The sequence below is a fragment of the Colobus angolensis genome, unplaced genomic scaffold, assembly GCF_000951035.1.
Source record: "Colobus angolensis palliatus isolate OR3802 unplaced genomic scaffold, Cang.pa_1.0 Scaffold149, whole genome shotgun sequence".
Taxonomy (NCBI): domain Eukaryota; kingdom Metazoa; phylum Chordata; class Mammalia; order Primates; family Cercopithecidae; genus Colobus; species Colobus angolensis.
The window spans coordinates 3,297,171-3,314,838 of record NW_012114588.1 but is presented as its reverse complement, the minus strand read 5'-3'; the positions used below and the strand labels follow the sequence as shown (position 1 = coordinate 3,314,838).

Here is a 17,668-nt window from a genome sequence, read left to right as displayed (position 1 = left end):
AGCTTGCAGTGAACTGAGATCCGGCCACTGCACTCCAGCCTGGGTGACAGAGCGACAGAGCGAGACTCCGTCTCAAAAAAAAAAAAAAGAAAACCAGTTTGACTGCCACCAGGTACAATTAGGAAGGATTAACAGGGACAGGGATGGAAGTGAAGATGACAACAGTTAGAAGCACCTATATGTGTCCTGTGCACCAGGCACCTTTTACGGACTTCACATGTCAACTTGCTTAGCCCTTGCAGCAATTCTGTGTGATTGGACAATTATTATCCCTATTTTATTTACTTATTTATTTATTTATTTAATTTTATTTTTTTTGAGACTGAGTTTTGCTCTTGTTGCCCAGGCTGGAGTGCAATGGCGCGATCTCGGCTCACTGCAACCTCCACCTCCCAGGTTCAAGCGATTCTCCTGCCTCAGCCTCCTGAGCAGCTGGGATTACAGGCATGTGCCACCACAATCGGCTTAATTTTGTATTTTCAGTAGAGGCAGGGTTTCACCATGTTGGTCAGGCTAGTCTCGAACTCCCAATCTCAGGTGATGCACTCACCTCAGCCTCCCAAAGTGCTGGGATTACAGGCGTGAGCCACCACGCCCGACTATTATCCCTATTTTACAGATGAGAAACTAAAGCACAGAGAGGTTGAGTAATGTGCCCAAGATCACACAGCCAATAAAAATAGCGGCACTGGGATTCAAACTCACCCAGACTGACTCCAAAGTCAACTCAGTGATTTGGGGACACAGTCCACTGGTGACTGTCATTTGGCCCAGATAAGCAAGATTCAGTGAGACCCTCAGAGGTCTCAGGCTATGCTGTGAAGCTGGGCCCTGGACCTAAGCCACATGACGACCCCTCAGAGTGCCTGCTACTCACGTGGTTGTGGATGAAAAGTCGCATGTGTTTCCGGGGGTAGTGGAGCTGCAGGAGCCGCTGGAAGAACAGGGACACGAACGGCGTGGGCTGTTCGATGAACATGCCGACCAGGACCGTGGGCAGAGCTTCATCCTGCACCAGGGAGGGCGGCATGAGAGTCCAGCAGTGTCCGGCCACAGTGCTGCCACTCCACCCCAGGGTGGCCCAAGGAAGCCAGAACCAGAATCAGAAGCATGTAGACTTCCCAAGAAAGGTGCCTGGGCTGGGGACCTCCAGGCAGGGGGTGCAGGAGGGCAGGGAAGCAGCAGGAGCCCAGGCCTGGAGCAAGGACCGGGTTGAGGGCCTGCTGTCAAGAGATCGTGGCTGGCGTGGTGTTCACGGTGAGTCAAAAATGAGGATGAGGTTCGTGGGATGGGGAGGGGGCTGCAGGAGAGCCTGAAGGACCAGGCAGAAGAAACCAGAAGCTGGACATTTCAGAGGAAGCTAGAGACATGCAGTCTGAGAGGGCTTCCAGGAGAAGGCACTTGCGTGGCAATCAGGATAGAACCCCAGGCAGGGAGATGACCTCTTCACTTTCCACCAAAGACAATGGAGTCCATTCCAGAATCACCCATCTCGCCATCTCAGGGGACTGAGCCCCCCGTGTCCCTCAGGCACAGGCCTGGGCGCAGCCCTACCCCAATGCCCTTGAGGCTGCGCAGGCCTTCGTCACACACGGTGCAACCCGTCTCGAAGGTCCAGAAGCGCGGGATGTAGTTGCCCAGGTAGTTCAGCTGCAGCTGTTGGGGAAGCGTGGGGTCACAGAGAAGCCGGTCAGCCCCACCCGCCACAGCCCTGACTCACATCTCCCTGGGCCCCTGGTGGGTCAGCAGCATCCAGCCTCCTCCCACTCCCTAAGAGGGTCTTGGAGATAATGCTCCACCCCCAGGAGATCACCAAGCCACTCTGAGAGAGGGCGGGGGAGGGCTTGGCGCTCTAGTGCTTCTCCTGAGAGCTTGTAAAATGCAGATTCCTGGGGCCAGTGCAAACACGAAATAAAAGTTTACTGAGTGAATAAATGACTCTGCCCTGGGGTGAGAGTGCAGATGGCTCTGGTAGCCCAGCCTAGGCCTGGATGGGGACAGCAGCCTCCTATGTGTCCTGTGCCCAGCAAGAATAGACGGAGTACCACTGACCACCACAGCAGGAAAAGAAGGTATCACGCTGAGCTCAGATGTGAGGACAGAAGTAGTGAGTTCATAGCAGGCCCCCAGGTAGGTGGCCCTGGCCCCAGGGAGACACTGTGGGGTCACGGTGAGAAAGAAATTGGGGCTCTGCCCCCCCATACACACTCCCCAGGGGCTGGGGCCCCCCTACCTTGGTTGGCCCGTTGCCATGGATCAGGACTGGGAGGGTGTCATAGGCCAGGTTCCTTGCTCTCACATGGCCCATTTCAAACTTGAGCACGACCTCATCTGGGGGTCAGAAAGCACAGCCCCACCCAGCATCAGACCCAGAAGTCAGGTTCCGGGTCCAACCAGTGGGCTCAAATCCCAGCTCTGCAGTGGGTAGATCATGTCCTTGGGCAAGTCACTTCTCTCTACGCCTCAGTTTCCTTATCTATAAAATAGGAATAATCCCTTCTTCATAGGGTGAGGGGGAGGATTTGTGTTGGGCAAGCGTGGGGAACCAAGCCTGGCCCATGATGAGCACAGAATCCATGGCAACCCCTGTACTTGTTGTGGTTATTTACAGCCAGAAGCAGGGACTGGGAGAAGAATAAAGACGTGGAACATCCCAGCTCCAAGTACCTCAGAGAAGCCTCAAGAGAAAGGGTCTGGGAGGCGCCTTCTCTGAGTAGGCAGAGCAGCACTGGGAAAATGCCAGAGCCACACAAAGGGGAGGCCTGGGCATGATCAGGACAGATCTTGTCCCAGTGGAGGAAGCCCCTTTAGCAGGGCCCCAATACCCATGTTGTGTGTGTGTGTGAGTTTTGAGACAGAGTCTCGCTCTGTCACCCAGGCTGGAGTGCGCAGTGGTACAATCTTGGCTCACTGCAACCTCCACCTCCCAGGTTCAAGTGATTTTCCTGCCTCAGCCTCCCGAGTAGCTGGGATTACAGGCACATGCCACCATGCCCAGCAAATTTTTGTATTTTTAGTAGAGACAGGGTTTCGCCATGTTGGTCAGGCTGGTCTCGAACTCCTGACCTCTGGTGATCCACCCGCCTTGTCCTCCCAAAGTGCTGGGATTACAGGCATAAGCCACTGTGCCCAGCCCCCAATACCCATGTTTGACCCTATTAGTCTGCACATAGGAAAATGGGTATTTCAGCTGGGCACGCTGCCTCACGCCTGTAATCCCAGCACTTTGGGAGGCCAAGTGGGAAGATCACTTGAGCCGAGGAGTTTGAGACAAGCCTGTGCAACATAGCAAGACCCTGTCTCTATTTTAAAAATTAAAATAGGGCTGAGCACGATGGCTCATGCCTATAATCTCAGCACTTTGGGAGGCCGAGGCAGGCAGATCACCTGAGGTCAGGAGTTCGAGACCAGACTGGTCAACATGGTGAAACCCCGTCTCTTCTAAAAAAATACAAAAATTAGTCGGGCATGGTGGCGTGCGCCTGTAAACCCAGCTACTTGGGAGGCTGAGGCAGGAGAATTGCTTGAACCTGGGAGGCGGAGGTTGCAGTGAGCTGAGAATTCGCCACTCCACTCCAGCCTGGACGACAGAGCAAGACTCCATCTTAAGACAAAAAAAAAAGGAAAACGGATAGCTCCTGACCTGCCTGGATCTGAACTTAGTGCTTCTTAACCCCCAGAAACCACAGGCAAAGGGCACACTGTTTCTGCATTTTCCTGGGAGCAGAGCCGTAGCTTTCATCAGATTCTCAAAAGGGCCATTTAGCCACAAAGTCAGCAATGAGTGGATCTTGTTCACTTCCCTTTTGGAAAGATAAGAAAACTGAGTCCCCTGCGGGGAGGAGGTGTGACTTGCTTGAGATCACTCAGGAAGACCTACGGCAAAGCAATGTCATCACCAGCCACAGACACGAGGCCAGGCCCAGGGATGTTTGTGGCATCAAGGGCCAAGTAGCCTTTTGCTTCCCAAGCTGCCTATCCCACCAGCTGAGTTCCTGCCCCCGGCCTAGGACTGCTTCACCTGGAAGGTGGGAGGGCCAGGAAAGCAGGGAAGGAGGGCCCACCCATAAGGACCTCGTATGTAGGGCAGGGGGTCCAGCACCTGCTGTGCACATCCCCCAACTCCTCCCAGGCTGAATGCTCACCTGTCCCAGGCCCGCAAGAGAGACACGGCTCTGCGCCGGGACATCCAAGTGGTCCCTGGGGACCTAGGGATGAACCCAGTGACCTTCCAGCACAATGGCCAGAAAGAAGCAGCAAGTTCTCCTCCTTGGGCTCGGGCTCTGCCAGGAATCCTTCCTATCACCCCTCTCAGGATCCACCCCTCCCTATGGGGGCTGCTCACCCAAAGCTCCATCCAGGTTCTGGAAGATACGGCAGCGGTGGTCCAGGGTGATATTGATCTGCTCCTACAGGAAAGAGGGTACCAGGCTGCAGCAGGGACAGGCCCTGGGGGAGGGTGGGGTAACGTCTCACCCAGTGCGGGGAATCTGTCCCCCAGGCTCGGCCCTCTCTCCCCACACCTACTCTGCCATATCACATCAGGGCAGTTGGGTGCCCAAAGAAGGCCAGCAGCCAAGCTCCTGGGGTCTACAGTCTAGTGGCTCCATTCACAGAAAACCAGGGACTCTGAACTGGAAGGAATCTAAGAATGCAGCCAGCTCACCTACAATAACAATGATGGCCGTAAGAGTAACCAAAGCCTGTCAAGCACATAGCTACTCCAAATATTCTTTTTTTTGAGACAGAGTTTCCCTCTTGTCACCCAGGCTGGAATGCAGTGGCACGACCTTTGCTCACTGCAAGCTCCACCTCCCGGGTTCGAGCAATTCTCCTGCCTCAGCCTCCCGAGTACCTGGGACTACAGGTGTGCACTACCATGCCTAATTTTTGTTGTTGTTGTATTTTTAGTAGAGATGGGGTTTTGCAATGTTGGGCAGGCTGGTCTCGAACTCCTGACCTCAGGTGATCCGCCCGCCTCGGCCTCCCAAAGTGCTGGGACGACAGGCGTGAGCCACCACGCCTGGCCACTACTCCAAATATTCTACACATGGGTCGGGTGCGATGACTCACACCTATCATTCCAGCACTTTGGGAGGCTGAGGCAGAAGGATCACTTGAACCTAGGAGTTTGAGACCAGCCTGGATAACACAGCGAAACTTCATTTCTATAAAAAAATTTTAATGGGGCGCATGCCTATAGTCCCAGCTACTCAGGAGGCTGAGGTGGGAGGATCGCTTGAGTCCAGGAGGCTGAGGCTGCAGTGAGCTACGTTTCTGCCACTGCACATCAGCCTGGAAGACAGTGAGACCCTATCTCAAATAAATAAATAAAATATTCTACATATATCAATCAATTTAATCCTGACAACATCTCTGTGAGAAAGTACTATCATTATTGTATTATTTTTATTTTTTATTTTTTTATTAATTTTTTTTTTTTTTGAGACAGAGTCTTACTCTTGTTGCCCATGGCACGATCTCAGCTCACTGCAACCTCCACCTCCCAGGTTCAAGCAATTCTCCTGCCTCAGTCTCCTGAGTACCTGGGATTATAGGCACCCGCCACCACGTCCGGCTAATTTTTGTATTTTTAGTAGAGACAGGGTTTCATTATGTTAGCCAGGCTGGTCTCAAACTCCTGACCTCAGGTGATCCACCCACCTTGGCCTCCAAAAGTGCTGGGATTACAGGTGTGAGCCACCGCCCCTGGCCTATTATCGCATTTTATAACAGAAAAAACAAGGCACAGAGAAGTTGCCCGATGTCACACAGCTAGTAAATGGTGAGCTGGGATTAGAACCCAGGCACCTGGGCCCTGAAGTCCTTATTCTGAACCACTGAACGATGCTGCCTCTAAGACACCAACCCAGAGGTTCAGGCCTGAGAGGAGCTGTTCACAGGCAGCCTGGCCAGTGGATCCCCAGTCCTCTCTCCTTAGCCCGCCCACTGCCTCTTACCCTCTTCTCCGGGTCCAAGAAGATCTTGGTGTAAAACAGCTGGTCGCTGTCGCTGTCCTGGCCCTCCCACTCGGCCACCAGTTTGCTGAGGTTGGGGGCATAACCGATGAAGCCTGAAGGTTGGTGGGTGGGGACACCAAGATAGACCCTTAGCTTCCACCCTGTAAGCCGGGGGCCTCCTCCCACCCTTCCCTCTCATCCACCTCCACTCATATGCCCACAAACCCTGCCCTCTCTCAGAAGTCCTGAATTGACAGGAGGTGGGACTGCATGTTGGAAATGGGCCTGCCAGTGAATACCACTTGTTAGTGAGTTCCTACCGACCCCAAGAATAATGGTGCCCACTAACCTGTACTGTTCAGTGCTGGGCACCACATAGGTAGTGAAGAAACGGATTGGGCGAGGAGCCCCCAGAGAGCAGGGCTGGGAGGATACAGGCCTGGTGCCCCTTCTTATAGTTATCTGGGAAACTTGGCCCAGAGAAGGGCAAGGCTGGGCCAAGCTCGCACAGCATCTTGGGGGCTGAGACCTGGCATGGTGGGAAAGCCCACATGGGCTCCTAGCCAGAGTACAGACTGGTGACAGGCAACCACAAGAGTAATGGGACACCCCTACTCCTGGGCCTGTGCCAGGGCAAGGCCATCTGGACTGTGCTTACTCTGGACCAGTGAAAAAAAGTCTCTGTTCAGGACAGATGGCAGATCCCCATCTGAGGTTGAAAAGAGGCCTGTGGATTTTATTCTCCATGCAGTGGAAAATTACTAAGTGATGTGTGTGAATTTACATCTTATTTATCTATCTATTTATTTATTTATTTATTTATTCATTTATTTATTTATTAGATGGAGTCTCGCTCTGTCGCCCAGACTGGAGTACAGTGGTGCGATCTTGGCTCACTGCAAGCTCCGCCTCCCGGGTTTACGCCATTCTCCTGCCTCAGCCTCCCGAGAAGCTGGGATTACAGGCGCCCGCCACCACGCCCAGCTAATTTTTTGTACTTTTAGTAGAGACAGGTTTTCACCATGTTAGCCAGGATGGTCTCGATCTCCGGACCTCATGATCCGCCCACCTCGGCCTTCCAAATTGCTGAGATTACAGGTGTGAGCCACCATGCCTGGCCTTGGATTTGCGTCGTTTAAAGACCCCTCTGGCTGCTGGATGGAGAGTGGCCTGGAAGGGCATGAAGGTAGGGATTGGCAGAGCAGTAAGGAGGCTCCTACCAAGGGCCAGGAGCCCAGTGAGAATAGCGGCAGTGAACTGTGGGCCGGAGAGAGCAGATTCCAGAGATCTTTAGGAAGTAGAAGGCAGGTGGCCAGGTGTGGTGACTCGCGCCTATAATCCCAGCACTTTGGGAGGCTGAGGCAGGTAGATCACTTAAGGCCAGGAGTTCAAGACCTGCCTGGCCAACATGGCGAAACCCCATCTCTACTAAATATACAAAAATTAGCTGGGCATAGTGGTGCATGCCTGTAATCCCAGCTACTCGGATGGCTGAGGCAGGAGGATTGCTTGAGCCCAAGAGGCAGAGGTTGCAGTGAGCCGAGATCGCACCACTGCACTCCAGCCTGGGCAACAGATTGAGATGCCATCTCAAAATTTAAAAAGCAGCAGACAGGTGACTGGCATTGGACAGTAGACTGGCATTGGAGGAGGGCAAGGGAGGAGTCAGGAGTGACTGCTGGGTTCTGTCCGTGGGGCTGCGTGTCTGCTGAATGAGATGAGAACTGCAGGGGAACACGTTTGGCGTTGAAAAGTCAGGAGCTCTATTCAGGACATTCTGCACTGGAGACCTGTGAGACACCCACATTGCACGTCAAACAAGGGGGGTCCTCACAAAGGCAGGGGATCGACCCCTCTGCTGGGCCAAGCACCCTGCACCCAGGCCTCTCACCTCCAGAGCCCAGGAACCTCTTGCCATCGGAGACCACCGGATACTTGGCCTCCAGCCTGCGGTCTGGGTAGATGAGCTCCTCAGCAGAGAAGACCACCTGGCTCCTGGCCTGCCGGAACTTCTTCAGGAGCTCCCGGGGCCCCGATGCAAACAGCACATCGTAGCTGTGGCCAGAGCAGCAAGAAGGAGCAGGGCAGGGGTGAGCAGGGGCCCAGTGAGGGCACAGACAGGAGGGACCAGGGATCAAGTGCTCCACAAATGGCCCTCTGCCCACGCCAGCCTGGGCCACCATCTGGGAAATGGACCTGTCTGTCTGCAGCCCTGCCTGCCATGTTCCCACCCCAACCCTGGGCAGAGAGATGGTCCCCATAGCATGTCATTCTTCTCTTACTTAAAGTGGGCCCATCACACTCATGGACCACCACCTCTTTATCTTTTCACCAAGCTTGGGAATGGGCTTCACTAAGACCGGGAATGGACACCCTAAAACCAGTCAACCGTAGCTAGAGTGGTCCCCCCCTTCTTCTCCGATGTTCTGGGAGGGGCTCATTTTAGATTATTCTTCTATCTTCCTCTGAGGGGCTCGGGCCAGGAAGCCCTGACCCACCTACCTGTCTGTGAAGAGAATGACCAGATCCTCCTTGTCTGCATGCTTCTCCAGAGCTTTCTTCAGCAGCCGGACCTTCTGCCCTCCACCTGCCGACGTCCCCTTCTCCACATTCCAGTCCTCCCCTAGGCCGAGCGCCTGGAGTGAAACACCCCTTAACATTGACTTTTGGTAAAGAAATATTTTTACAGGGCCGGGCGTGGTGGCTCATGCCAGTAATCCCAGCAGTTTGGGAGGCTGAGACGTGTGGATCAACTGAAGTCAGGAATTCAAGACCAGACTGGCCCACATGGCAAAACCCTGTCTCTACTAAAAACACAAAAATTAGCCAGGTATGGTGGCACACGCCTCTAATTCCAGCTACTTGGGAGACTGAGGCAGGAGAATTGCTTGAACCCGAGAGGTGGGGGTTCCAGTGAGCAGAAACTGTACCATTGCACTTCAGCCTGGGAGACAGAGCAAGACTCTGTCTCAAAAAAAGAGAAAAAGAAAGAAATATTTTTTTTGCTGCTGTGGGTCCAGCAACTCTGACCCTCCCCTGTAAGGAAACCATTCTCCACCTGTGTGACGCTTACCTGGCTCCTGGTGGTCATGTGACCATGCCTGTCCAATCAGAATGTCCCACCCTTCCTACCCCTCCCACACCCAGAGATTTGAGCATGTGACCCCAGCACGGCCTATCAGCGTCTTCCCTGGGAGTGTTTTATTAAAAACAGAAAAGTCCGCACACCTTTCACAAAAAGGAAAGGCTGTCTCCTTCTGCTGAAGTTGAGAACCTAGGGCACATGAATCTGTGGCTGGTGGTCATCTTGCCACCACAATGAAAACAAACAGGGCCTAGAGATGGAAAGACAAGGCCCTCACTTTGCTGCTTGAATCCCTGGATCCAGTCATGCCTGAAGCAGCCCTCTCCTGCAACCCTCATTCATGTGAGCTAATACACTTGCTTGCTGACTTAATGCCAGTAGATTGCAAGCTCTGTGTAGGCAATGACATGTTCTGTATTGTTCATCACCCTGTTGCCAGTGCCCAACCTTGTGCCTGACATAAGGAAGCACTCAGGATACTCGTCTCCCTGCAGGGCTCAGCCCCATGGACTGTACACAGAGGACACCACGCCCATGCCAGTGGTCGACTGGGCATTAGCTCATGTTTCTTTTTCCTTTTTTTTTTTTTTTTTTAAGACCGTTTCACCCTGTTGCCCAGGCTGGAGTGCACTGACACCATCTCGGCTCACTGCAACCTCCACCTCCCGGGTTCAAGTGATTCTCCTGCCTCAGCCTCCCAAGCAGCTGGGATTACAGGTGTGTGCCATCATGCCCAGCTAATTTTTTTGGTATTTTTAGTAGAGACGGGGTTTTGCCATGGTTGGCCAGGCTGGTCTCGAACTCCTGACCTCAGGTGATGATCCAGAGTGGATCATCGGCCTCCCAAAGTGCTGGGAATACAGGTGTGAGCCCCCGCGTCGGACCACTCATGTTTCTTTAGAGCAGTGTTTATGATACACGGAAGATGTCTAGAGCACGCCCATCCCCAAATCACCTGGAGGAACTTGTGGAAATGCTGATCCTGAGGCCCTGTCCTCTAAACTAGCCTCTCAGGTGAGACTCCTGCACACTAACATCTGAGCATTTCTCTAGCCAACTCTCCACCTCTCCCTCACCCCGTAGACTCATGCTGTGTCCTCTGCCGTGTCTTCCCATTCCCGACTAACTCATTTCCATCCTTCAGGCTTCCAGAAGCCTCCCCTGTGGCCCCACATCTATCTCAAGAGCTGTGGTAGTTTGGAAAGGACACTGGCCGGGCGCGGTGACTCAAGCCTGTAATCCCAGCACTTTGGGGGGCCAAGACAGGCGGATCACGAGGTCAGGAGATCAACACCATCCTGGCTAATACGGTGAAACCCCGTCTCTACTAAAAAATACAAAGAAAAAAAAAACTAGCTGGGCGAGGTGGCGGGCGCCTGTAGTCCCAGCTACTCGGGAGGCTGAGGCAGGAGAATGGCGTAAACCTGGGAGGCAGAGCTTGCAGTGAGCTGAGATCCGGCCACTGCACTCCAGCCTGGGCGACAGAGCGAGACTCCGTCTCAAAAAAAACAAAAAACAAAAAAACAAAAAAACAACAAGAAAAAAAGAAAGGACACTAACTCCTGGATCCTCCTGCCTACCCCTCACTGTCTCTGCCTCGCCCAGGAAACCCCTTACCTGGATCTTGTAGTTGAAGAACTGAGCGGAGCGCTTGAAGCGACGGAATCCCTCGGTCTCCTTAGTGGCCACCGTGAGGACTAAAAGGTTGTCTGCAGACAGGGGAGGGTATGGTGAATGGGAATGGATGAGGGAGGTGACAGGGAGGTCTCTGTTCCCAGTGACCTGTCAAATTCTTTCAGAAAGTGTCTTCTTGGGCCCATTACAGAACAGGGCCCAGGGAGGCAGGGATGATAGAGCAGGAAAAACCCAGGTTTCTTGAGTCTCCTCTAGGGCTCCCTCCACCCAGTAACTGACTGATATAGTTGGATATTTGTCCCCTTCAAATTGCACGTTGAAATGTGGTCCCCAGTGTTGAAGGTGGGGCCCAGTGGGAGGTGTTTGGGTCACAGGGGCAGATCCCTCATGAATGGCTTGGTGCTATCTCCTTGGTAATGAGTGAGTTCTTGCTCTGAGTTTATGTGAGAGGTGGTTGGTTTTTATTTTTTTGAGACGGAGTCTCACTCTGTCACCCAGGCTGGAGTGCAGTGGCACGATCTCAACTCACTGCAACCTCTGCCTCCTGAGTAGCTGGGACTACAGGTATTTGCCACCACACCCAGCTAATTTTTGTATTTTTAATAGAGGCGGGGTTTCACCATGTTGGGCCAGGCTGGTCTCAAACTCCTGACCTCAAATGAGCTACATGCCTCGACCTCCCAAAGTGCTGGGATTACAGGCATGAGCCACTGTGCCCAGCGGAGAGCTGGTTGTTTAAAAGAACCTTGTACTTCCTCCTCTCTCTTGCTCCAGCTCTCACCATGTGACATGCCTGCCATGAATCAAAGCTTTCTGAGGCCTCACTGGAAGCAGAACAGATGCTGGTGGTATGCCCGTACAGCCTACAGAACTGTGAGCCAAATAAACCTCTTTTCTTGAGAAATTACCCAGCCACGTGTACTTCTTTACAGCGACATGAAACAGACAAATACACTGACCAATGTGTCATGAAGCATGTGCTGTAGACAGGAGAGGTGTCTACACCCTGAATTACAGGACTGAGTTTCTGGCTTTAGAGGGCATGGAAGGAAGAATTTACTCTGAATGTTGACCAGCAGGAAGATCTCTCTGGCCAATGATACACATTAACCCAGGGACAGTAAATACATGGCTCACAGGTCCCTGCTCTCCATGTCTAACCCAGGACAGACATTGCTAATCTATCCCAGTCTTTCCTGCTGAGTATCACATGGTTCTAGATTCTCCCAACACCATGCTTGACGCTGTTACAACCAATGAGTCGGCCCAGAGTGGAAACTGACTTGAAATCCACTGCTCCACTCCTGACCTTTGGCCAGGGCAGCCATTCCTCCATTTTTAACAAGGAACCTCTCTCAGGCTCTGCAGTGTGGCCTGCCTCTACAACAGAACCTTCTGGAAATAACTCCCCAGCGAGCATCTCAGGGAGCCCTGGGGAAGCCCCTCCCAGAGCACACTTTGAAGCTGTGTTCTCTGAGAATTGAGGAGTCTGGAGCTAGCCTGCCTGGTTAGAATTCTAGCTCTGCTCCTTCACAGCCATGTGACCTGGGGCAAGTCCCCATCCCTTCTGAGGCTCAGTTTCCCCCTTGGTAAGCAGGGATAATAACAGTACCTACTTCTCAGGGCTGCTGGAGTAATTAAATGAGATCAGGCATGTAAGATCCTTATTGGGATACTCGGCACACATGAAGAGGTTTTACTGAAGGCCGGGCACAGTGGCTCATGCCCATAATCCCAGCACTTTGGGAGGCTGAGGAGGGCGGATCACCTGAAATCAGGAGTTCAAGAACAGCCTGGCCATCATGGTGAAACCCCATTTCTACTAAAAATACAAAAATTAGCTGGGCGTGGTGGTATGTGCCTATAGTCCCAGGTACTCGGGAGGCTGAGACAGGAGAATTGCTTGAACCCAGAAGGTGGAGGTTGCAGTAAGCCAAGATCGCACCACTGTACTCCAGCCTGGGTGACAGAGTGAGACTCTGTCTTAAAAAAAAAAAAAAAAGGTATTACTGGTACTGCTAAATGAGAAGCAAATGCCTTGGCCTGGCATTCAAGGCCCTCTCTGATCTGGAGGGTGATATACTCATCCTTCTCCATCATGGTGGCCCTCCTCCAACTGGGGGGGTCTCTCCTTGCTGGGTTCCTCCCATCCTACCATGGCTCCTTCTGTGTCCTCGTTTTTGTTTTTTGTTTTGGGCAGGGGAACCCAATTTCACTCCCGTTGCCCAGGCTGGAGTGCAGAGGCACAATCATGGCTCACTGCAGCCTCGACTTCCTGCACTCAGGTGATCCTCCCACCTCAGCCTCCCGAGTAACTAGGAGGGACTACAGGTGCACACCACCATGCCCAGCTTTAGTGGAGATGAGGTTTTGCCATGTTGCTCAGGCTGGTCTGGAACTCCTGGCCTCAACCGATCTGCCTACCTCGGCTTCCCAAAGTGTTGGGATTACAGGCATGAGCCACCACACCCAGCATGTGTCTCCTTTCCCTAACCTTCCTCCAGGCCCCAGGGCCAGTGACAATGACGTCCTCCACCTCTACGAAGCTTTCTCTGATTTCTCCTTTCCTCTCTGGCCTCCAAGCCACAGAGGCAAGACCCACACCGCCGTGCTCATCATTGTCTTAGCTCACTTAGGGTGAGTTTTAGCTCCCTGAGGGTCTGCAGCTTACGCTTTTCACCTGGTGGCCAGACTGACAGCAGGCAGGTAAGGCCCTCCCCTCCCACCACCTCAGGAAGTCAGGAAGAACGGAGACTGTAGGAACAAAGGGGCCTGGCTTGCCAGAGCCGGTGGGGCAGGGGTAGCCGGGGAAGGGAGCTGGCCCCAGGGCAGGGGGCTGGTGCCAAGCGGCCCAGAAGAGATTGGCAGGGATCAGCTGGGGTCCTGGGGGAGGAGGGGTGGATACACCAGGCACGTGTGGGAAGGAGAGGCCTCACCACCTGAACCTGGGATCCAGAAACAAGGGGTGCTGCTTACACTTGGGGAAGGGCTCCCCTCAACTCCTGCCAGGACGGTGAAGTCTCCCCCCAGGTAAAGAGAACCAGAGCCACCAGCTCTGAGGCCCTCTTGTCAACATGGGGCTGCTGGGGACAGGAAGAGTGTCACATTTCATGGATGGAAAAAGCCAGTGTGAGAGCATGTGAGTGAGTGTGTATGCGTGTGTGCGTGTGTGTGTGTGTGTGTGTGTGTGTGTGCATGCGCAATTCAGGATTCTTGACGGAACAGGCTCTTGAACTCCAGCAGCAGGGGTTGGGGAAGGGGATGGGGTGGCGTAGCTCAAAACCCCTTTCTCAAGTTCCTGCTTCTCATAACAGCAACAATAATGGCTTACCTTCATTGAGCATTTTCTGTGTGCCAGACACTTTTTTTTTTTTTTTTTTTGAGACAGAGTCTTGCTCTGTCACCCAGGCTGGAGTGCAGTGGCTAGATCTTGGCCCACTGCAATCTCTACCTCCTGGGTTCAAGCGATTCTCATGCCTCAGCCTCCCGAGTAGCTGGGATTACAGGTGCTGGCCACCATGCCCAGCTAATTTTTTGTATTTTTAGTAGAGATGGGGTTTCACCATGTTGGCCAGGCTGGTCTCAAACTCCTCCTGACCTCAAGTGATCGACCTGCCTCGGCCTCCCAAAGTGCTGGGATTAGAGGCATGAGCCACTGTGTCCAACTTTTTTTTTTTTTTTTTGATACAGATTCTGGCTCTGTCCCCAGGCTGGAGTACAGTAGTGTGATCTTGGCTCACTGCAACCGCCGCCTCCTGAGTTCAAGCGATTCTTCTACCTCAGTCTCCCGAGTAGCTGGGATTACAGGTGCACGCTGCCACATCCCGCTACTTTTTGTATATTTAGTAGAGACGGGGTTTCACTATGTTGGCCAGGCTGGTCTCGAACTCCTGACCTCAGGTGATCTGCCTGCCCCAGCCTCCCAAAGTGCTGGAATTACAGGCATGAGCCACCGTGCCCAGCCAGCGCTGTTCGAAGCACTTCACACATACTAACCCCCGACTTTCCAGTTAGGAAACCAAGACTAGAACTGGCGAGTAATGTGCCCAAGGGAGCTAGGAAGCAGCAGCACCAGGACTTGGACACAAGCCTGAACCCGGAGTCTCCTCTCTTAACCTAAATGCATGCACTGCCCCGCCAGGGACAGTGGCCAGGCCATCTGTTGAGAGGGCCCTGTTCCTCCATCTATGTAAGGGAGCTGTCTAGCTGTGCCCTTCCCACATGCCCACTTTCCTCCGCATAACCTGTCTCTTCCCTGTTTTCCAGGGAAACAGTGCTGCTGAGAACCCACACTGGAGCCTTAACAATCCCCAGGTTCCGTGGCCGGGCACAGTGGCTCACGCCTGTAATAGCAGCACTTTGAAAGGTTGAGGCAGGCGGATCACCCGAGGTCAGGAGTTTGAGAGCAGCCTGGTCAACGTGGTGAAACCCTGTCTCTACTAAGAATACAAAAATTAGCCGGGGGTAGTGGCACATGCCTGTAATCCCAACTACTCGTGAGGCTGAGGCAAGAGAATCGTTTGAACCTAGGAGGCAGAGGCTGCAGTGAGCAGAGACTGTGCCATTGCACTCTGGCCTGGGTGACAAGAGCAAAATTCTGTCTCAAAAAAAAAAAGGCTGGGCACGGTGGCTCATACCTGTAATCCCAGCACTTTGGGAGGCCGAGGCGGGCGGATCATGAGGTCAGGAGATAGAGATCATCCTAGCTAACACGGTGAAACCCCATCTCTACTAAATATACAAAAATTAGCTGGGCATAGTGGTGCATGCCTGTAATCCCAGCTACTCGGATGGCTGAGGCAGGAGGATTGCTTGAGCCCAAGAGGCAGAGGTTGCAGTGAGCCGAGATCGCACCACTGCACTCCAGCCTGGGCAACAGATTGAGATGCCATCTCAAAATTTAAAAAGCAGCAGACAGGTGACTGGCATTGGACAGTAGACTGGCATTGGAGGAGGGCAAGGGAGGAGTCAGGAGTGACTGCTGGGTTCTGTCCGTGGGGCTGCGTGTCTGCTGAATGAGATGAGAACTGCAGGGGAACACGTTTGGCGTTGAAAAGTCAGGAGCTCTATTCAGGACATTCTGCACTGGAGACCTGTGAGACACCCACATTGCACGTCAAACAAGGGGGGTCCTCACAAAGGCAGGGGATCGACCCCTCTGCTGGGCCAAGCACCCTGCACCCAGGCCTCTCACCTCCAGAGCCCAGGAACCTCTTGCCATCGGAGACCACCGGATACTTGGCCTCCAGCCTGCGGTCTGGGTAGATGAGCTCCTCAGCAGAGAAGACCACCTGGCTCCTGGCCTGCCGGAACTTCTTCAGGAGCTCCCGGGGCCCCGATGCAAACAGCACATCGTAGCTGTGGCCAGAGCAGCAAGAAGGAGCAGGGCAGGGGTGAGCAGGGGCCCAGTGAGGGCACAGACAGGAGGGACCAGGGATCAAGTGCTCCACAAATGGCCCTCTGCCCACGCCAGCCTGGGCCACCATCTGGGAAATGGACCTGTCTGTCTGCAGCCCTGCCTGCCATGTTCCCACCCCAACCCTGGGCAGAGAGATGGTCCCCATAGCATGTCATTCTTCTCTTACTTAAAGTGGGCCCATCACACTCATGGACCACCACCTCTTTATCTTTTCACCAAGCTTGGGAATGGGCTTCACTAAGACCGGGAATGGACACCCTAAAACCAGTCAACCGTAGCTAGAGTGGTCCCCCCCTTCTTCTCCGATGTTCTGGGAGGGGCTCATTTTAGATTATTCTTCTATCTTCCTCTGAGGGGCTCGGGCCAGGAAGCCCTGACCCACCTACCTGTCTGTGAAGAGAATGACCAGATCCTCCTTGTCTGCATGCTTCTCCAGAGCTTTCTTCAGCAGCCGGACCTTCTGCCCTCCACCTGCCGACGTCCCCTTCTCCACATTCCAGTCCTCCCCTAGGCCGAGCGCCTGGAGTGAAACACCCCTTAACATTGACTTTTGGTAAAGAAATATTTTTACAGGGCCGGGCGTGGTGGCTCATGCCAGTAATCCCAGCAGTTTGGGAGGCTGAGACGTGTGGATCAACTGAAGTCAGGAATTCAAGACCAGACTGGCCCACATGGCAAAACCCTGTCTCTACTAAAAACACAAAAATTAGCCAGGTATGGTGGCACACGCCTCTAATTCCAGCTACTTGGGAGACTGAGGCAGGAGAATTGCTTGAACCCGAGAGGTGGGGGTTCCAGTGAGCAGAAACTGTACCATTGCACTTCAGCCTGGGAGACAGAGCAAGACTCTGTCTCAAAAAAAGAGAAAAAGAAAGAAATATTTTTTTTGCTGCTGTGGGTCCAGCAACTCTGACCCTCCCCTGTAAGGAAACCATTCTCCACCTGTGTGACGCTTACCTGGCTCCTGGTGGTCATGTGACCATGCCTGTCCAATCAGAATGTCCCACCCTTCCTACCCCTCCCACACCCAGAGATTTGAGCATGTGACCCCAGCACGGCCTATCAGCGTCTTCCCTGGGAGTGTTTTATTAAAAACAGAAAAGTCCGCACACCTTTCACAAAAAGGAAAGGCTGTCTCCTTCTGCTGAAGTTGAGAACCTAGGGCACATGAATCTGTGGCTGGTGGTCATCTTGCCACCACAATGAAAACAAACAGGGCCTAGAGATGGAAAGACAAGGCCCTCACTTTGCTGCTTGAATCCCTGGATCCAGTCATGCCTGAAGCAGCCCTCTCCTGCAACCCTCATTCATGTGAGCTAATACACTTGCTTGCTGACTTAATGCCAGTAGATTGCAAGCTCTGTGTAGGCAATGACATGTTCTGTATTGTTCATCACCCTGTTGCCAGTGCCCAACCTTGTGCCTGACATAAGGAAGCACTCAGGATACTCGTCTCCCTGCAGGGCTCAGCCCCATGGACTGTACACAGAGGACACCACGCCCATGCCAGTGGTCGACTGGGCATTAGCTCATGTTTCTTTTTCCTTTTTTTTTTTTTTTTTTAAGACC

At 53.2% G+C, this 17,668-nt stretch overlaps 1 protein-coding gene across 1 annotated transcript in view; it reads right to left on the bottom strand.

Moving 5' to 3' along the window:
* The window catches only part of PLOD1 (procollagen-lysine, 2-oxoglutarate 5-dioxygenase 1), a 55,952-nt gene that overhangs the window by 24,243 nt on the left and 14,041 nt on the right, over nucleotides 1-17,668 (bottom strand). Inside the window, exons 2-9 of the mRNA XM_011935836.1 lie at nucleotides 10,663-10,754; nucleotides 8,463-8,596; nucleotides 7,852-8,015; nucleotides 5,961-6,073; nucleotides 4,346-4,409; nucleotides 2,234-2,331; nucleotides 1,555-1,656; nucleotides 878-1,009 (exon numbers count right to left, since the gene is read on the bottom strand). Of these exons, the coding sequence (XP_011791226.1) occupies nucleotides 878-1,009; nucleotides 1,555-1,656; nucleotides 2,234-2,331; nucleotides 4,346-4,409; nucleotides 5,961-6,073; nucleotides 7,852-8,015; nucleotides 8,463-8,596; nucleotides 10,663-10,754 (899 nt within the window). The remainder of the gene's footprint in view (nucleotides 1-877; nucleotides 1,010-1,554; nucleotides 1,657-2,233; nucleotides 2,332-4,345; nucleotides 4,410-5,960; nucleotides 6,074-7,851; nucleotides 8,016-8,462; nucleotides 8,597-10,662; nucleotides 10,755-17,668) is intronic.